This window comes from Sciurus vulgaris (assembly GCF_902686455.1).
Source record: "Sciurus vulgaris genome assembly, chromosome: 1".
NCBI lineage: Eukaryota > Metazoa > Chordata > Mammalia > Rodentia > Sciuridae > Sciurus > Sciurus vulgaris.
In genome coordinates this window covers 119,967,433-119,984,174 of record NC_136461.1, presented here as the reverse complement: position 1 = coordinate 119,984,174, position 16,742 = coordinate 119,967,433, and the positions used below count along the sequence as shown (strand labels likewise).

General features: G+C 35.7%; 1 protein-coding gene and 1 pseudogene across 2 annotated transcripts; one reads left to right on the top strand and one right to left on the bottom strand.

Annotated features, from left to right (window-relative positions):
- Positions 1-1,137: 1,137 nt before the first annotated feature.
- On the bottom strand, positions 1,138-2,103 carry OR6K6 (olfactory receptor family 6 subfamily K member 6; the record flags this gene model as incomplete). The annotated part of the gene is made up of 1 exon (XM_079146427.1): positions 1,138-2,103. The coding sequence occupies exon 1, from the start codon at positions 2,080-2,082 to the stop codon at positions 1,138-1,140; it is 945 nt and encodes a 314-aa protein (XP_079002553.1). The 5' UTR covers positions 2,083-2,103.
- An 11,902-nt stretch (positions 2,104-14,005) lies between these two features.
- Positions 14,006-14,953, top strand: LOC306639025 (olfactory receptor 6K3-like; annotated as a pseudogene). The gene has a single exon. The product of its transcript is annotated as an olfactory receptor 6K3-like (transcript).
- Positions 14,954-16,742: the final 1,789 nt, after the last annotated feature.

The window sequence follows — 16,742 nt, the reverse complement described above, 5'->3', positions numbered from 1 at the left end:
CACCCTTTAGATTTTTTCTATCATAAATTCTGATGATCAATTAGATTGGGAACTCATTGATCTAATCCGAACACAAAATTACAGAATGGGAATCTGAAGGCCAGAGGATTAAGTAGACAATTTAAAATGGCACAATTTATTGGCAGAAAGGGTATAAATTGTGGTCTTTGAATACCCTAGTTTGATAATCTTTCCATGATCTACAGTCACCTGGGATCTGGGAACTCCACAGTGAAAAGAACCATTGACTCTCAGGACTCACTGAGAACTTACCAGGTTTTGTAGAAATTTTTTGGGGAAAAATTTTGTATAATTTGATTTCTTGAACATCAAGTAGATTAAATGAAACCATATGTTTATTGGGAAACTAGTAGAAGAGATAAGATTAAAACCCCACCTCTCTCACCAAATACCTGGATGACCTTAGGCAAAGATCATTAAATGTTTTTTAGTTTTATTTTCCACATTTAAATAATGACAATTATTCAGTGTATTTTAAATTGCAAGACTTTTCATATAGATGAAAATATTTTAATTAGTAATGTGAAATACCAAGAAATAGAATAGACTATGTTTGTCACTAGTGTTTGTAAACCTCTTCAGACCTAAAATTGTGTAACACATCATGAAGGTGATCAGTATGTGGTTGCTGAATTGAACTTGTGGATTAAATAAGATCAAAGTAGATAACCTTCTCTTGTGTGTCAAGAAGCTTTATGTGGGATGCTGAGTGATGGGGATTCATTGCTGGAAAGGCAAAAGAGGGAAAGTTAGCAGGAGCAATTTTCAGATCTATCATGTCTGGTATCTTTTCTAGTCTGCATCCTGATCTTTCCAGCATGTGGAATGACAGATAAGAAGGGTGGGTTTCTGGCTGGTAGAATATGAGGAAGAGGTCAACTTGTGCTATAAAGCATAAGAACCCACAGATAAACCTTCAGCTACCATAAGCCTGGTGTGCATTGATGTACACAGCTGCCCCCAATGACCTGGTTCATTGTTTCTATTAATAATAACAGAACAAGTCCCTGTGGCAATAGAAAAAGAACACAACCATGGACCAGACAAGGAATAACAAAATTCTGAACTAGGAGAGTTTTCAGAGTCTCCAGGCTCTAGCTCTATCTCCCAGCCACATCAGCTTTCTTTGTGACAGTGGAAAATCCTCCTAATAGCATCTTTCATGTCCTTATTTCTCAGACTATAAATAATGGGATTGAGGAAGGGGGCAAGGATAACAAAAGTGACAGCAATTGTTGTGTCCCAGAACACTGAGTAGGTGGCTGAGAATCGCAAGTACATGACAGCCACACTGCCAAAAAACAGCAAGAACACAGCGAGGTGGGCGGCACAGGTGGAGAAGGCCTTGTGACGACCCTCAGCTGAGGGCATTCTCAGAATCACCACAATGATCCGGACATAGGACAGGGCAATGACCAAGAAGGAGGCCAGGATCTCCACAGCATGGATGGTGTCCACAATGACCACCAGAGATGTATCTGTGCAGGCCAAGCTTAGCACAGGTGTGAAGTCACAGAAGATCTGATGGATCTGGTTGGAGCCACAGAAAGGGAGTGTAGCAATCCATGCAATTTCAGGAAGCACAAGGAGAAAGCCACAGAGAGAGGACCCAGCTGTCAGTTGGATACAGAGTCTGGGCGTCATGATGGTTGGGTACTGGAGAGGATAGCAGATAGCTATGTACCTGTCAATGGCCATTGCTGTCAGGACACAGCCTTCTGTGATGCCTAATGAGTGGAAGAAGTACATCTGCATGAGGCAGCCAGCCAGGGAGATGGTCTTCTGCTCACTGACTAGGTTGGAGAGCATCTTGGGGATGGTGGTTGTGGTATACCAGATCTCCAGGAAGGAAAGGACACTGATGAAGAAGTACATGGGGGTATGCAGGGTGATGTCCAATTGGATAACAATGAATATTACTAGATTTCCAGTTATGATAAATACATAGACGATAAGTAAGGCAATAAAGAACAAGAGGCCACCTTCATACAGATGTGGAAAATTAGAGAAGAGGAACTCTGTGACCATTGTTTGATTTTCACTGATCATCCACTGTGTCATCTGTGAAGGGAAAACAAGAAATAAGGAAACTTTTAGAATTGGAAAGTTGATTACCCATTGTAAATTAGTATAACCACTATGGAGATCAGTATAGAGATTCTTCGAAAGACTAGGAATGGAATCACCATATGATCCAGCTATTCCACCCCTTGGTATTTACCCCAAAGAATTAAAGTCAGCATATTATTTATACCCATGATTATAGCAGCACAATTCACAATAACCAAGTTACGGAATGAACCTAGTTTCTATAATGGATGAATGGATAAAGAAAAAATATGGTATACACACACAATATAGTTTAATTCAACCATAAAGAATAATGAAATTATGTGATGTGCAGGTAAGCAGATGGAATTCTAGAGCATTAAGTAAAATAAGCCAGCCTCAGAAAGTCAAAGTTGGTATGTTTTCTCTCATGTGTGGAAACAAGAGAAAAAAAAAAGGAAGCAAAACAGGGTAGGGAATGGATCTCATGAAAACAAAAAGAAGACCAGTAGAGCAGAGAAAGGGGAGCAAGGAAAGGGAGGAAGGACGAGAAAGGGAAGGAGCTGGGGGATAAAAGAGACCAAATTGTGTGCATGTATGAATAGGTTACAGTGAATCCCACTGTTATGTATAATTGTAATACATCAATAAAGTTAATTTGAAAAGAAAAGTCACTTCACTCCTTTATGTAATATGCTTATTAAACTGATAATAGGATACTAAAGAAGCCAGTTAGAAATCTCTCAAGCTAAAGCCTTATGCCATAAACATCTGAAATATTTACAATTGGATCTCTAAATGACCTTTTGGTAAACATTTTCAAATGATGTGATGAAAACATAAAGCAACACAGAAATTTTATTTTCTGCCTCAAATTCACTCACTTTAATTTCAAAGTTGTTTCCTTTATTTTAGTATGAAAAAATTTATGCCTTTATTTTCAAATATTCTCTACTCTTCTTCTTTAGGAAAAAAATCTGGGCATGGTGACAACTGTAACCTCAGTGACTCAGGAAGCTGAGGTAGGAGGATCTATGGTTGAAGCCAGCTTGGGCAACTTACTGAGATCCTACATCAAAATGAAAAGTAAAAAGGATTGGGGATATTGCTCAGTGGCGGAGTGCCCTGGGTTCAATCCCCAGCACTGAAAAAATATATTTATTCGTGTATGTATGGGTATAAAGAAAAATTTTTAAAAATTAAAAAATACAGCCACTACCAGGAGCCCTTCTCCCAGTAGTTCTCTATTCACTTCACCCATCATTCCTGGCATTGATATCTAGCCTCGTACAGGCTAAAATGCTCATCTTTATTCCTCTGACTGCCTTTTTCCCATTGGTTTCATGTTAGCATGTCTGTTTCTCATCAGATCTGTGACTTTCCCTTCTCCTGGTTATTATGACAATTGCTCCAGTAAGGATGCTCTCCAGAATCACCTGGAACCTGACTCTGTGGCCATTTCTGGATATGCACTTAACTCTGCCCCACACATCCCTTCTTTCCTTCAAAAACCATATCTAAGAAATAAAAAAAAAAAAAAGTAAATCATTCATTCTGAATAAAAAAAACTCACTTCTATCACGATGACTGTCTTGGGGTGGGGGGTGGAAAGTGTCACAAAAATCGATTGTAATGGAAATCAGACCAACATCTACTCTTGGGGAGAAAGAACAACTAAACTTTTTGCAAAGCTAACTAGAGTTAGTGATAGCAGTGTGTATTGCCTTTTACCTTGACTATTTTAATGTTTTTTTCACTGGTATTTTTACCTCTAAGAAGTCATTCTTCAAAATGTATTTTCCTAAGCATGACTTTTCATTCCCCATTTCTTTTCAAAATATTCAGAAATAAAACTTAGAACTCTTATCCTGATAATCTCTAATGTGGTTCCAAAAAATTTCAGAGTCAAATACTCTCCTACATACTTAATGACTTGGCTGAATAGGACCAATACCCTGCATTTCAGTTTTTTCTGATGTCATTAATTTCTTCTATTTTCTTGTGATCTCCTGTTGGAATCCTAACTGCTAATGTATACTAAATATTCCCATCATCATGGAAGTCTTACTCACATTCACTGCCAGGAGTGATAATTCTCTCCTTTAATCTTAAGAGTGCCTCTTTTTTCTCTTTTATTAAATTTAGTATATCCTTTCTTGAATTTCAATTATTCACATATCAGCATTATCTCATCCAAGTATACTGAAAACTCATTAAGGGGAATACACAGGAGAAATGAAATGGGGTTATCTAAGAGTTCTCATGGAATGATGCTAGGCAGTTTATATTTTACTTAAAGATTTTATCTCATTTATTTCTATGACAGAAAGTATTACAACTGTGTTTACAGATAGAGAATTTGAGAACCAGAGAGGAGAAATAACTCGTCCAAATTCACAAAGCTAGGATTCAAAACAATAATTTAAAAGCCAGATGCATTTATATCTGAAGTCCCCTACCATTTTTTTATGCCACAGTGGTGCATACAGGTTAGGATTCATCCATCATTCTGTTGGTTTCCTACTCTGAGTAATTCTGCATATTTAGGACTGTCTTGGGTATGAAGAGAGAGCTGATATGGTTTCTTCAAGAGGTCAAGAGTAAAGTCACATAAATACATTGTGGATTAAGGAAACTCATTTATAGAAGATACCTCTTGCTTAGTCCCTCAAGATTTGAAGAAGATGGAGAGACAAAATTTGAAAAGGAATAAGCAACAGTGCTCAACAAAAGGGCTGAATGTGAAAGCAAAATGGCATGAGACTAGAAGGGTCCTCTGCCTGATGCATTCACTTCTCTATCCTAACTTTTGTTCAGCCCAAAACTCCAGAGAATGACCACACTGAGTAGTTATTATAGAAAGCATAAATGCACAGAGCAGAATGCTACAGAGGTATGAGTAAAGGGTAAAAATTCCAGTAACAAGTAGCTCATAAAGGCCAAAGTGACTACTTTGCTTCTCTAAGTTTGGGTCCCTTCTTGCTAGTAAGGTTGCATCTTTATTCATCATTCATACATTTATCCACCTAACACTCATATATTGATTGATCTTCTGCTATGTGCCCATCACTAGCATAGGTTCAAGGTCTGTGTAAAGGTATATAAACATTATTCTCCTGAAACACATAAAGGACATAAAATATTTTCTACAATGATAGAAATTTAGTAGTCCCAAGGAGCTCAGCTTTCAAATATTTCTTGCATAATGAAGAGACTTGACTTAGATTTTAATCATAGGAAAAATGCAGTAACTTGCTCTGTGACTCCCCAGACACCTATAATTCTTTGAAACGTCCACAGAATTTTAGTGCCTAAAGAGATTAAATATCAGTATCTTTTTATGTTAGCTGAACATATTTCATGTCTCAATATTCTAATTTTAATTGCTCATATAATAGAGTTCTGAAAATTTGAGGTTTTATCATACAGGGCAGCAGCTAGGATGTAAGGAAAGCACTGGGCAGGCACGGAAGGAGTAGAGGCAGGCTAGGTTTGATGTTGCTCTCTCAGTAACACTCTGCAGCACTTACCCTGCCTGGGACCATGAGAATGCTTCTCAGAATCTCTGCAACCACTAGTCCCTTCTAGTTTGTTGATGAGGATATAGCTGTTTTGGAAGCCTCTTCAAGAACTTTTAGAATGGAAAGATAATCCTTCCTGGAAGTTTCTCCTTAGATGATGCAATATCTGAAAGAAAACAGTGCATCTTACTCTTCCCTCTAAGGGACACATTAAGGGAAAGTGTCAGGCAGTGATTATATATTCCCCAGGGTCAAGTCTCCAAAGCTTCCTGGGATACAAAGCTCATGGCTGAGCATTAAGCTAGGTACCAGTACCATGGATAGCTGAGGAGTTCAGAACAGAATTTAGACAGGATCTTGATTCTCTGCAATGCACACTAGTAAACATTGCCTCCTTCTGTTTTTCACTATGATTTCCATTTCCATTGATGAGTATGTGTACATATACATATATATGAAATATATATGAAAATAAATGTATTTTTAGAAGTTTTTAAACACATCTCATTTGACCCTTTAAAAATCATTTTGTATGCTTAAAAATCATTAATTTTTAAGCATACAAAATATGCTTAAGCATACAAGCATTTTTTGTTATTTTCTTCATAAAATTTTTATAAAAAGATTTGTATGAGTTATGTATGCAATACAGGAGCAATTCCCATTTAAGTAATGAGGGCTTTTGTTTAGATTATGGAGGGTAAAAGAATAAAAGTATTCTGAAAAAATTCTAAACTCCAAATAATTTCAATGGTGCATTAAAAATCTTTCAAAGTACAAATCCTTGATAAGACTAATTGATATTATTCACCATATTATTAATTATTATTTACCATGATTAAAGGCAAAACTGTAAAGTTGTGTTAATAAATATAGAGAAAATATTTCATGTACTTTAGCCTCCATTTGTGCTTTAAAAGAAAAAATATTCACACACTACCAATAGGAGAAAATTATTTCTAACACTAAGAAGTCAAATATTTAAAAAGTTATAAAATTATACTTAATGATGAAATGGTTTTATTGTTCACTTTAAAATAAGGAATAAGATGTGAATGCCCTATCAGAAAAAATAAAAATAAAATACAATTTTGTTTGGAAATAATAAAACACAAATAAATACAAAGCAGTAAGATTATTTAAAAAATGGCATTATTCAAAGATGGTATGGAATTTTATATAGAATCTTCCAGAAGAATGTAAAAAAAAAAATTAAGAGATTTAGAAAGTAGATAGATACAAACTAGTATATTTAATAATTGCAACTATAATATGCTTTTATAGTCAATAAAATGGTAATAAAAAGAATACCACTTGAAATATTAGCAAGGCATTGAAGTAACACCTAAATAAATGGAGAGAGATGCTGTTTTAAAACAGAATGTCTCAGTAACATAACTATGCCAATCATATAAAATTTATCTTTAACTTCCTGCATTTTCAATCAACCCCCATTTTGGATAGGGAGGTATGAAACAGGGCATTATGAGGGTGTTAAGACATACTGAGGAGATTAAAATGGTGAGTATTTTCCAACTGTATATCAAAGATCATTATAAAGTGATATTATAAAATACCAATAGGAGAAAATAAGTAATGGAAATCAAAAAATAAACTGATGGAATATGAAATTTAACCTATGGTAGAACAGATAGAGCAGATCACTGGGGAAAAGATGGTCGTAGAGGAACAACAGGTCTGTAGGGAAAGAGAGCAAGCAGTGTTTAATAAATGCTGCTGGAATTTCTCTTTGACCATATAAGAAAAATAAAATAAAATAAAATCGTATCCTAACCTCATTACATTTCCACAAAATTGACTACAGATAGCTTAAGAATTTAACATTAAAGTAAATTTAGTAATTTAAAATAAAATTTAGGATACTTTAATCAATTAAAGTAGGACATAAGTTCTTAGTTCAATAGATATACAAACCATGAATTCAAAGGCTTTTAACGCAATTACATTAATATTGGCATCATTACTATCACCATTTACCAATGTCACTATAAAGTGAAGAGATAAGATAAACACTAGGAGTCTGCGTTTGTAACAATGTATACTTTGCAATGATTCCTATTCAGAATATATGAAGAGTTCCAACAAATTAATTAGAAAAAATAACCAATAATGAATAAAAAATATATATGGAAAATGTTCATCCTCATTGACAAGTGGGGAAATGTCGAAACAATGGCATATTGTTTTACAACAACCAATTAGCAATAAATATGACTATACAGGATGTTACAGAAGAATAGTAAGACTTTTTAAAAAATGCATGCAAAATGGATAACAGACACACCCTTGTGAATATTTGACAGTTGCTACTAAAAGATGAAGATGCAAATATGCTACAATAAAAAAGTTTATGGTTAATTAATGATTAAAATTTCAAACTTATGTAAGACAGCAGTGATATTCTTTTAAAGCTGCAGTAAAATGCATTGCCATGAATAATTTTCAAAAACATAATGTTGAGTAAATACCTCAGATTTGATACTATATGAAGGCAAATAGGCAAGGCTAAACAATACTTTGCTTTTTGCTATGGAAAATTTGCTTAATAAAATAATAAGCACAAAATTCAGGTTAATGGTAATATGTAATATGGGATAAAAGAAATAGATTGAAAAGGAGCATACGATGGACTTCAAAGTTACTAACAATAATGTTATGTCTCTTAAGCAATGGTCAAAGTTTTGAGCAAACAAAAGGGGGAAAATAGGGAAAAAAAGTAGAAATAAAAGAATAAATTACATTTTTGTAAAAAATAAGGAAAGGGAGAAGAAAGAATATAACAGCCTCAAGGTCACAATGAGTAGAGGAAGGGTTTATGATGGACATACATGAACATATCAACAAGCTTACTGTACAGACTAAGTACAGAGAACAAACTCAAGGATACATAGATAAGTGAGTAAAATAACTGAAGAAGCTGTATCTCTGTATAAGATGAGAATTGTTGTTTCAGGGCCCAAGGGAGGAATGTATCTTAAACAGATGGTGGCACATTTTGAGAGGAATCAGAGTGCAGAAGGCAAATGTGTACAGCTACAAATTGGCCTGTCTTTACATCACTACCTGAGTCTTAAACTTAGTTCACTCATTCATCAAATGTTTACTGAAGGTTTGTCTTTCAAAATCACTTAAAAAAAAAATCTTGTCATTCAGAGTCAAGTATCTCTGCTCTCACTCTTTTCTTTTTATTATACATATTTGCATTCTAAAAGTTTTTATTGTTCTTCTCAATTTAAAACATATTTTCAAATTCTATTTCCTTTCCATAGCCTCTGCTACTACTCCATTTGATATGTAATATTCATGCCTTTGTTTTTAAAAAGAAGAATAAATTTATGTGTTATGTGTTTTTCTTCTGACTTTACCCAGTTGAATTTAAATATCAGGTCCAATTTTTAAAAAGAAGAAACAAACAAACAAACAAACAAACCAGGAATGTATCCCTTTCCTTTACTTGTATTCTCTACCCTTTATAGGAAGGCCTTTTCCAATCCCAGGTGTCTCCAAGAGTTCATATCTGCTCAACAATACATCTTTCATGTAGCAGGAAGTCACTCTCAAATCCTTTCCTGACCTCAGTCCCTTGAGAACATCTGCTCTGAGACCACTGAGACCTATGAAATCTCATGGGAGCTCCTCACTACTGCCACTACTGCTAATTGCCCTGTGGCCCCTGGATCCTTCTGTAGTTTTACCAAGATGTGTCATGCTGAATCTTCTAGATCAGACCTTAAGGTTTTGCTGCGTTCTGGAGCTGTTTTAATGACAAATGGAGAAAATCCTTTGGCCTTTGAACCACATCTTGATTGATTCTTTTTCTTTCTTTTCCTTCCCCCATCTTTTTATATGACTCTTTGTAATAAAAACAATTTTTTTCATCCATTTGGTGTAAAGGAAAACCAAGTTATTTCTTTCCATCTGATTTCTAGCCTGACTTATGAAATAAGCTTCCAGAAGATGTGGGGACCTAATGAAGGGGGAGTGTGGCAAAAAGTATTCCCTGATTAAGCACATGGGGCCAGCATTGCTTCCCCCAGACACTGGGGAAGAATGCTTCAGAAGACAGCTTTTCTCCACTGGGCTCTCCCCAGAGGGACCGGGAGTTGTGGTTGTGGTTATAACCTCTCTACTTGTTGGACTGCAGAACAATCTAGATGAAGACATTGGGGAAGCAGGTTTCTGGAAGAGGTGGGTATGACATGAAAGGCGGGCTCTGAGCTTTGGGTTATGGTGAGCAGCTTTCTTTGCTATTCATTGAAGAGTTTCACAGATACTTACACATATGTACACACATATATTTAATTTTGAACTTAAATGAAGAAAGATTTGTAGGAACTATGTTAAGTTTACAAAAACACATTACTCAGGAGGAAATGCCAGAGCTCAGGGATGGGGGTGTAAGTTTGTAATATAGAACTAGAGAGAATCATAAAATAAATTCTGAGAGAAATTATCTATTAAATTTTTCTCTGGGTGACTAGCTCTATGGTTTTTTTTTTTTTTTTTTTTTTTTTTTTTTTTGCCTTTAATAATTTCTGGGTTAAATTCTAATGCAAGATGCTTGTATTTTGTATAGAGGAGTCAGGAAAGGTCCCTGAGAACAAAGGAATGCCAAACAACCAATGGGGTTTACTAGCTGAGATTCTGAGCTATCCATTTCCTCAGAAAATGAGAGTTCTGTTAGGTATATTTTTGTTCCCAAGTGTCTATATCAAATTGTATTCCTATATGCATCCTTTTTCCTTCATAAAGACTCAAGTCCCTAAAAATCTGTCAAGTTTTCCTTTTCCAAGGTTTCAATCTTCTAATGTCAAAGAGTACTTGGTATACAGCATGAAGTTAGTTTCCCTGTTTATTTCCCAACTGCCTCAGAAAAAGTAAAAAAGAAAGACTATAAGGCTATTATTGTCTGCCATAACAGGAAGATATATTGAGGTTAAACTTACCCCAAAATGTAATATACAGTCATATTATTTATCCTGCTTAGAAGTTCAGATTTGATTTGGAAATCTTTAGGGAGCCACTAACTGAATAAGGTTTTCAGACAGAGAATTGACAACCTCATGTTGAAGAAATATTACTCCAGTACCTGAGTGATGTGAACTGGAGTGAGGCAAGTCTGAAAACAGTGAGTCCAGGAAAGAGTAATTAAAACAATACACAATCAGAACATAAATTATTTTTTCTTATGAACCTCTATTTTTAAACTGGGAATTTTATTAAAGAAATACAAAGGGGAGCTGGTTGTGGTGAATCTGAAGCAGGAGTATCCCAAATTTTAGGTCATCTTTGGCAACTTAGCAAGACCCTGGGTCAAAATGAAAAATAAAAAGGGCTGAGAATGTAGCTCAGTGTTAAAGAACCCCTGGGTTCAGGTGCAATCCCCAAGAAAAAGAATGAAAGAAATAAACAAAGGAAGGAAATTTTGTCCTCATATGTCTCCTGTTTCAACATAAATTTATTATTTACTATATCTATAAAAAGCAAGAGGAAAAAAAGCTTTGGTTGACAAATGCCATCATGACTCACAATTTGGAAATAGTTGCTTATACTGTGGTTTCAAATAATTGTATCTATTTATTGTATTTATAGGCGGTTCATAATTGTCTGACTCTCTTTATTAGATATCCGTAGCTTTCTCTATTTAGAGGTTCCATCTTCAATAACCTCACTACCAAGGAGTTCAATACAACAAAGGCAAGACTTAGAACTCTGCCAGGAAAGCAATATATATTAGCAAATAGGCACCCAAAAACTACTATTGAGCTATTCTTAGAAGCTCATGGAATTTCCAACTCCCTATTTTGGGGCTTTCTGATTAGTATAATGAATGATGGTTTCTGTCAAAGACAAAAGGTAACAACCCTCTTACAGGTAGGCAAGCCAAATTTCTAGTGAGACGATGAATCCCCATTAAGGGAGGAACACAGGAAAGAATGAATCCTGTGCCGTTGCCCTCCTACAGACTTTAGCGGCTGCTTGGGCCTCATGCTCCTACACCCTCTCAGGCAATGGGCTACTCTACTTCCAGTTAATTAGTAGCTCTTGATCACAGGGGTTTTCATTTAAAAAAAGTTCGTATTATTTTCTAGTTGTTCTGCACTGCACACATCTCTCCTGCAGGGGTATTTAACAACTTGCAGAGCCATTTTGGTTGTCTTGACTAGGAGAGGGGATGATCTACTGACATTTACAGGGTTGAGATAGGGTACCACTAAGTGTATAATCCACAGGATGGCTTCCTCTCCTCTCCCAGCAAAGAATTATCTGGTTTAAATTATGAATAGAACTAAACTTGAAAAAAGGTGGTTTGTGTTAGGTTAGTTAACGAACTCTATAGTGTGCATACAGATAAGAATATTTGAAGCTTTTTGCCAAATCTGCCTCTGGATATGAACTGCTGATTAAAGTCTTTTAAATGTCCCCAAACTACTCTTAGAATGTGATTTCTAGTTTAGTGTACTTCAACCATTAACTAATCCCCCTTACACTGGATTAGACTAACTTGCACACTCAGATACTATCACATGGGTCTAGACTCTTGTTTTTTAAGGTAAGTTATATTCTAACTAATATCCCATTGAATATCTTTGTACATCACTTTGGATTTTTTTTTTTTTTTTTTTTTTTTTTTTTGTACAGGGAGTTGAATTCAGGTGTGCACAACCACTGAGCTACATCCCCAACCCTTTTTATTTTTTTTATTTTGAGACAGAGTTGTATCTCACTTTTATTTGTAATTTTTTTTTATGCTGGGAGCCAGCCCCAGCAACTTGTGGGTTCCCTGAAGGATGGGTGGAGTCAGCGCAGAGGAACGACAGGAACCCCTGGAGCAACTTGAGCTGCTCAGATTTATTTTAGCTCTTATTTTATAGTATTAAGTGAAGCAGGATTAAACAAGATGCAAGTTATAGAGAAATTATCACAAAATTTGTCATTAACCATACTTTCCAGCAGTTGTCTAACACATAGCAGGTACATTAAGGTCAACTTTCTATATTTACTTAAAGTTACTCGCATAAGCATATTACAGTGAAAGATATTTTCCTCTTTTCATCTTGCTGGCCTTTGTTTACCCTTTGGTGTTAGACCTATGGTCAGCATAATGTCTCTATTTTGCTTTAAACTAATTTTACCGGATGGCTAAGCAAAACATGTACTTAATCTTTAGCTCATATTATTATGTTTTTGATTTAACCTTAAAGGTCTACTCTATTACCTAAATAAGCTCAGTTAAGACTAATTTAGGTTATTTACTGCCAAACAATCAGTGTCAGTACCTAATTTTATCTTATTATTTTTTATGTCATTGATTATCCTCTACCTATTGTAATTCACATGTGAAACCTAAGCCAGCATACACTACTCATAACCAGTTAACATGCAATGAGGGCATTTGATCTTAAGATAATATTTTTCTAGTTCTTAGCATATGCTCTTTCTTTGTTCTTTAGTCCTACATTTCCAGGGTGGCCCTTGACATCCAAGCCTTTGAAGGAAGGACAAATATTGGACATTTGTCCATTTACCATTAATATTAATTAATCATTCCCATTTTCATTGTACACTCTTGTATAGGGAAGAGGTGGATCTGTGGGAGGTGGGTCCCTATACTTATTTGCTTGTTTTCCTCTAGGTGGATACCACAATTGTCCCCCAATCTTGTAGGCTAAGTAGGGCAGTCCTAGTACTGTGGGGACAATAAGTCTCCTGTTCTGTTTGTTAGGCTATTTGCTGGTAAAGCATTAACTGGGGCAGGTGTGGTCAGCATAGGAGCAAACAATTCCTGTAACTGTGGTTTTCTGAAGAACTCCTCAAACTCTGTACATTCAAACTTATGTTGATATAGTACATTTTTAAAAGCATTCCTCATCCTCCCCCAGGCTCCGCAGACTCATTGAGGCTAACATCTTATCACAACAATCCAGGGAATATGATTTGCAGTTGCACAGTTGTAAGCATGATAATTACAAGAAATCACCCAATTCCTAGGAGAGATGACAGCAGCAGTTTCCTGGAATGGTGACCTTGTCAAGCAGCATGGCGGAAAGGGTCCCCGCCATTTTTAGACTACACAGTGAAAGGCAGGCTCTAAAAGTCTTGCAATTAAAATTGCCAGTTGGCTATTCAGGGGTATTTATACCAATTTATTTGTCTAAATAGCAAACTATTGCTTAGCAAATAGTTGATAACATACAGTATAATTACTAGCATTTGCAAACTTGACAGGATTACATTATAACTTTTGCAAACAACTCATTACATAATTTACCTACTCAACCTAACTTCAGAGCTATTTAACTGTATAAAAGGATTTTCTATTTGTTCTTTGAATATACTTAGAATTCTGTTGTATTTTATTCCATCAGCCAACAAGTGAAATCACTGAAAATATGGATCAGGAGAATCAGACAATGGTGACTGAATTTTATTTCTCTGATTTCCCTCAGTTTGAGAAAGGCAGCCTTTTATTCTTCATCCCTTTGCTCTTTGTTTACATGTTTATTATTGTGGAAAATTTCACAATCTTCTTTGCTGTTCGACTAGATGTCCGTCTCCACAATCCCATGTACAATTTCGTCAGCATCTTCTCCTTCCTAGAGATTTGGTACACCACAGTGACTATTCCCAAAATGCTTTCCAACTTGGTCAGTGAACAGAAGACCATCTCTTTTGTTGGCTGCCTCCTGCAGATGTATTTTTTTCCATTCACTCGGTGTCACGGAAGGCCTAGTCCTCACAGTGATGGCCATTGACAGATATGTGGCCATCTGTAACCCTCTCCGCTATGCAGTCATTATGACTCCTAGGCTATGCATCCAGCTGGCCTCTGGGTCCTGCATCTTTGGCTTCCTTATGTTACTGCCAGAGATCGTGTGGATTTCTACTCTTCCCTTCTGTGGTCCCAACCACATCCATCAACTCTTCTGTGACTTTGAACCTGTGCTGCGCTTGGCTTGTACAGACACTTCCATGATTCTGGTTGAAGATGTGATCCATTCTATCTCCATCCTCACCTCTGTCTCTATCATCACCCTTTCCTATTTAAGAATTGTTACCGTGATCCTGAGGATTCCCTCTGGTGAGAGTCGTCAGAAGGCTTTCTCTACTTGTGCAGCCCACATTACTATTTTCTTGCTGTTTTCTGGCAGTGTGACACTCATGTACCTGCGCTTCTCTGTCACATTCCCACCACTACTGGACAAGGTCATTGCACTGATATTTGCTGTTCTTGCCCCATTTTTCAACCCAATAGTCTATAGTTTGAGGAACAAAGACATGAAGAAGCTATAGAAAAACTTTTCTGTTCTCAAAAGATGTTCAGTGTCTCTGGAAGCTAGTGGGAATTCACCCATGTCTGTTCAGAGAAATCATCTACATAAGTTCAAAAATGCTAGCAAATCAGTTTTTAAAATTACTTTAGAATTTTAGTTCATGCTTTGTTTTCATGTTGCTGATTGAGTGTTCTCTCCGATTTTCCAACTTAAGAACTATTGTTGGATCTAATAGAGGAAGTCTCCTGCAGATGCATCTATCCTTTTATCATTCACAGATTATAACGCCTATTTGCTCTGCTTTTCAACCTCAGATAGTGCAGTGTCATCTTCTCCAAATCAATCAAGGATCCTGGCCTCAGCAGTCATATTTATGATTTGCACACCTGAATGTTTCCCTTTTGCATTCTTCCATCCTGTTCACTGTTGCAAATATAGGTTATTTTTATTTCCTTTAAAAAATGTTATTGAGATGCACAGCAATTTTTTCTTGGGAAAGAAGTCTGGCTTTCTAACATTCAGTCCAGAAAGTGTCTTCTGAGATATTGCAATGAATACATGGTACTTGTAGTCATTCACTCTGTGATGTTTGCATCATGCCGTTATTATCAAGTCCTCGTGTGTTAATTTTCACATTGTTTTAAAGGTTCCAGAACAAATATTTTTGGACATTTCAAAATCAAACATACAAACACACACACATACTTGAGATCAAAAAACAAATATCAAGTTATACAAAGATGTACACTTATACTTTGATATTTTAAAATATTATTTTCAGTACTCTTCACAATCATGTTTTATGTTAAAATGTCATGCCAGTTTCATACTTCAATGTCTTTGCTCTCATTATATTTTAGCTTTGAAATGTTTGTTCCTTCCTTCTTTGCTTTGTAATCTATACTCATCTATTAAAGAAGTCACCCATGTTTAATTGTCGGGGATAAATGTGTCTGCCCTCCTCTCATGAAACTCCTCCAGTAGCTTTGGGAACTGAGTAAATTACCTAGCTCCTGTGGATAGAAGGACAAGGACTCAGGGCAATTTTCAGAGGTATCATAAAAAGTAGGGGTTAGCTAGAGCTGTGGGAAGAAGAAAGAGGTGTCAAGAATGGAAATATCAGTAGTATTTGACCCCAAAATGCCTCAATCTGCTTTAGTCAGTCAGGTAGATAAATCTTCGGACCCACCTAGGAGTACTAAAGTGGAAGAAAGACCTTACTCCCAATTTCAGGTTAATCTTAGACTCCCTTTTATGGTAGGCCTTGGGGACCTTATCTGCTCTTTTTCTCTTTCACTCCTGTAAAATCAAATTCCCTCCTACATCAGTATGGACTTTTGGGTACACATAAAGAAAATAATTTTATGATGAAAATTATATAAATTTCTTCTTATAAAATTTAAACTTTATAACAATTTATAACCTTTATAAAAGACGCCTGATCCAAAACCCTTTCCATGTTTAAATACCATGTTTAAGAATAGTAAGATTTCAACCTAAAGTAGCATTAAAGTGTACAGTTTTGACTATAAACTTGATCTCAATAAAGTTAGTTTTAAAAATTCTAAATTAAATTTCAAATATGAATCTAGAATTACAAAGTAGAAAGTTGGTATGGTGGTACATGCCTTTAATCTTAGTTACTCAGGAAGCTGAGGTAGGAAGATGACAGGTACTTAGACCCTGTCTCAAAATTAAAAAAAACAAAAACAAACAAACAAACAAACAAAAAACGAATGTAACTCAGTGATAAGGCATCCCAGGGTTCAATCCCCAGTACTGGGGGGAAAAAAATGACAAAGCAGATCTGGTCAAATTGTCTTAATTCTAAAATATAAATAATAAATTTAAATAT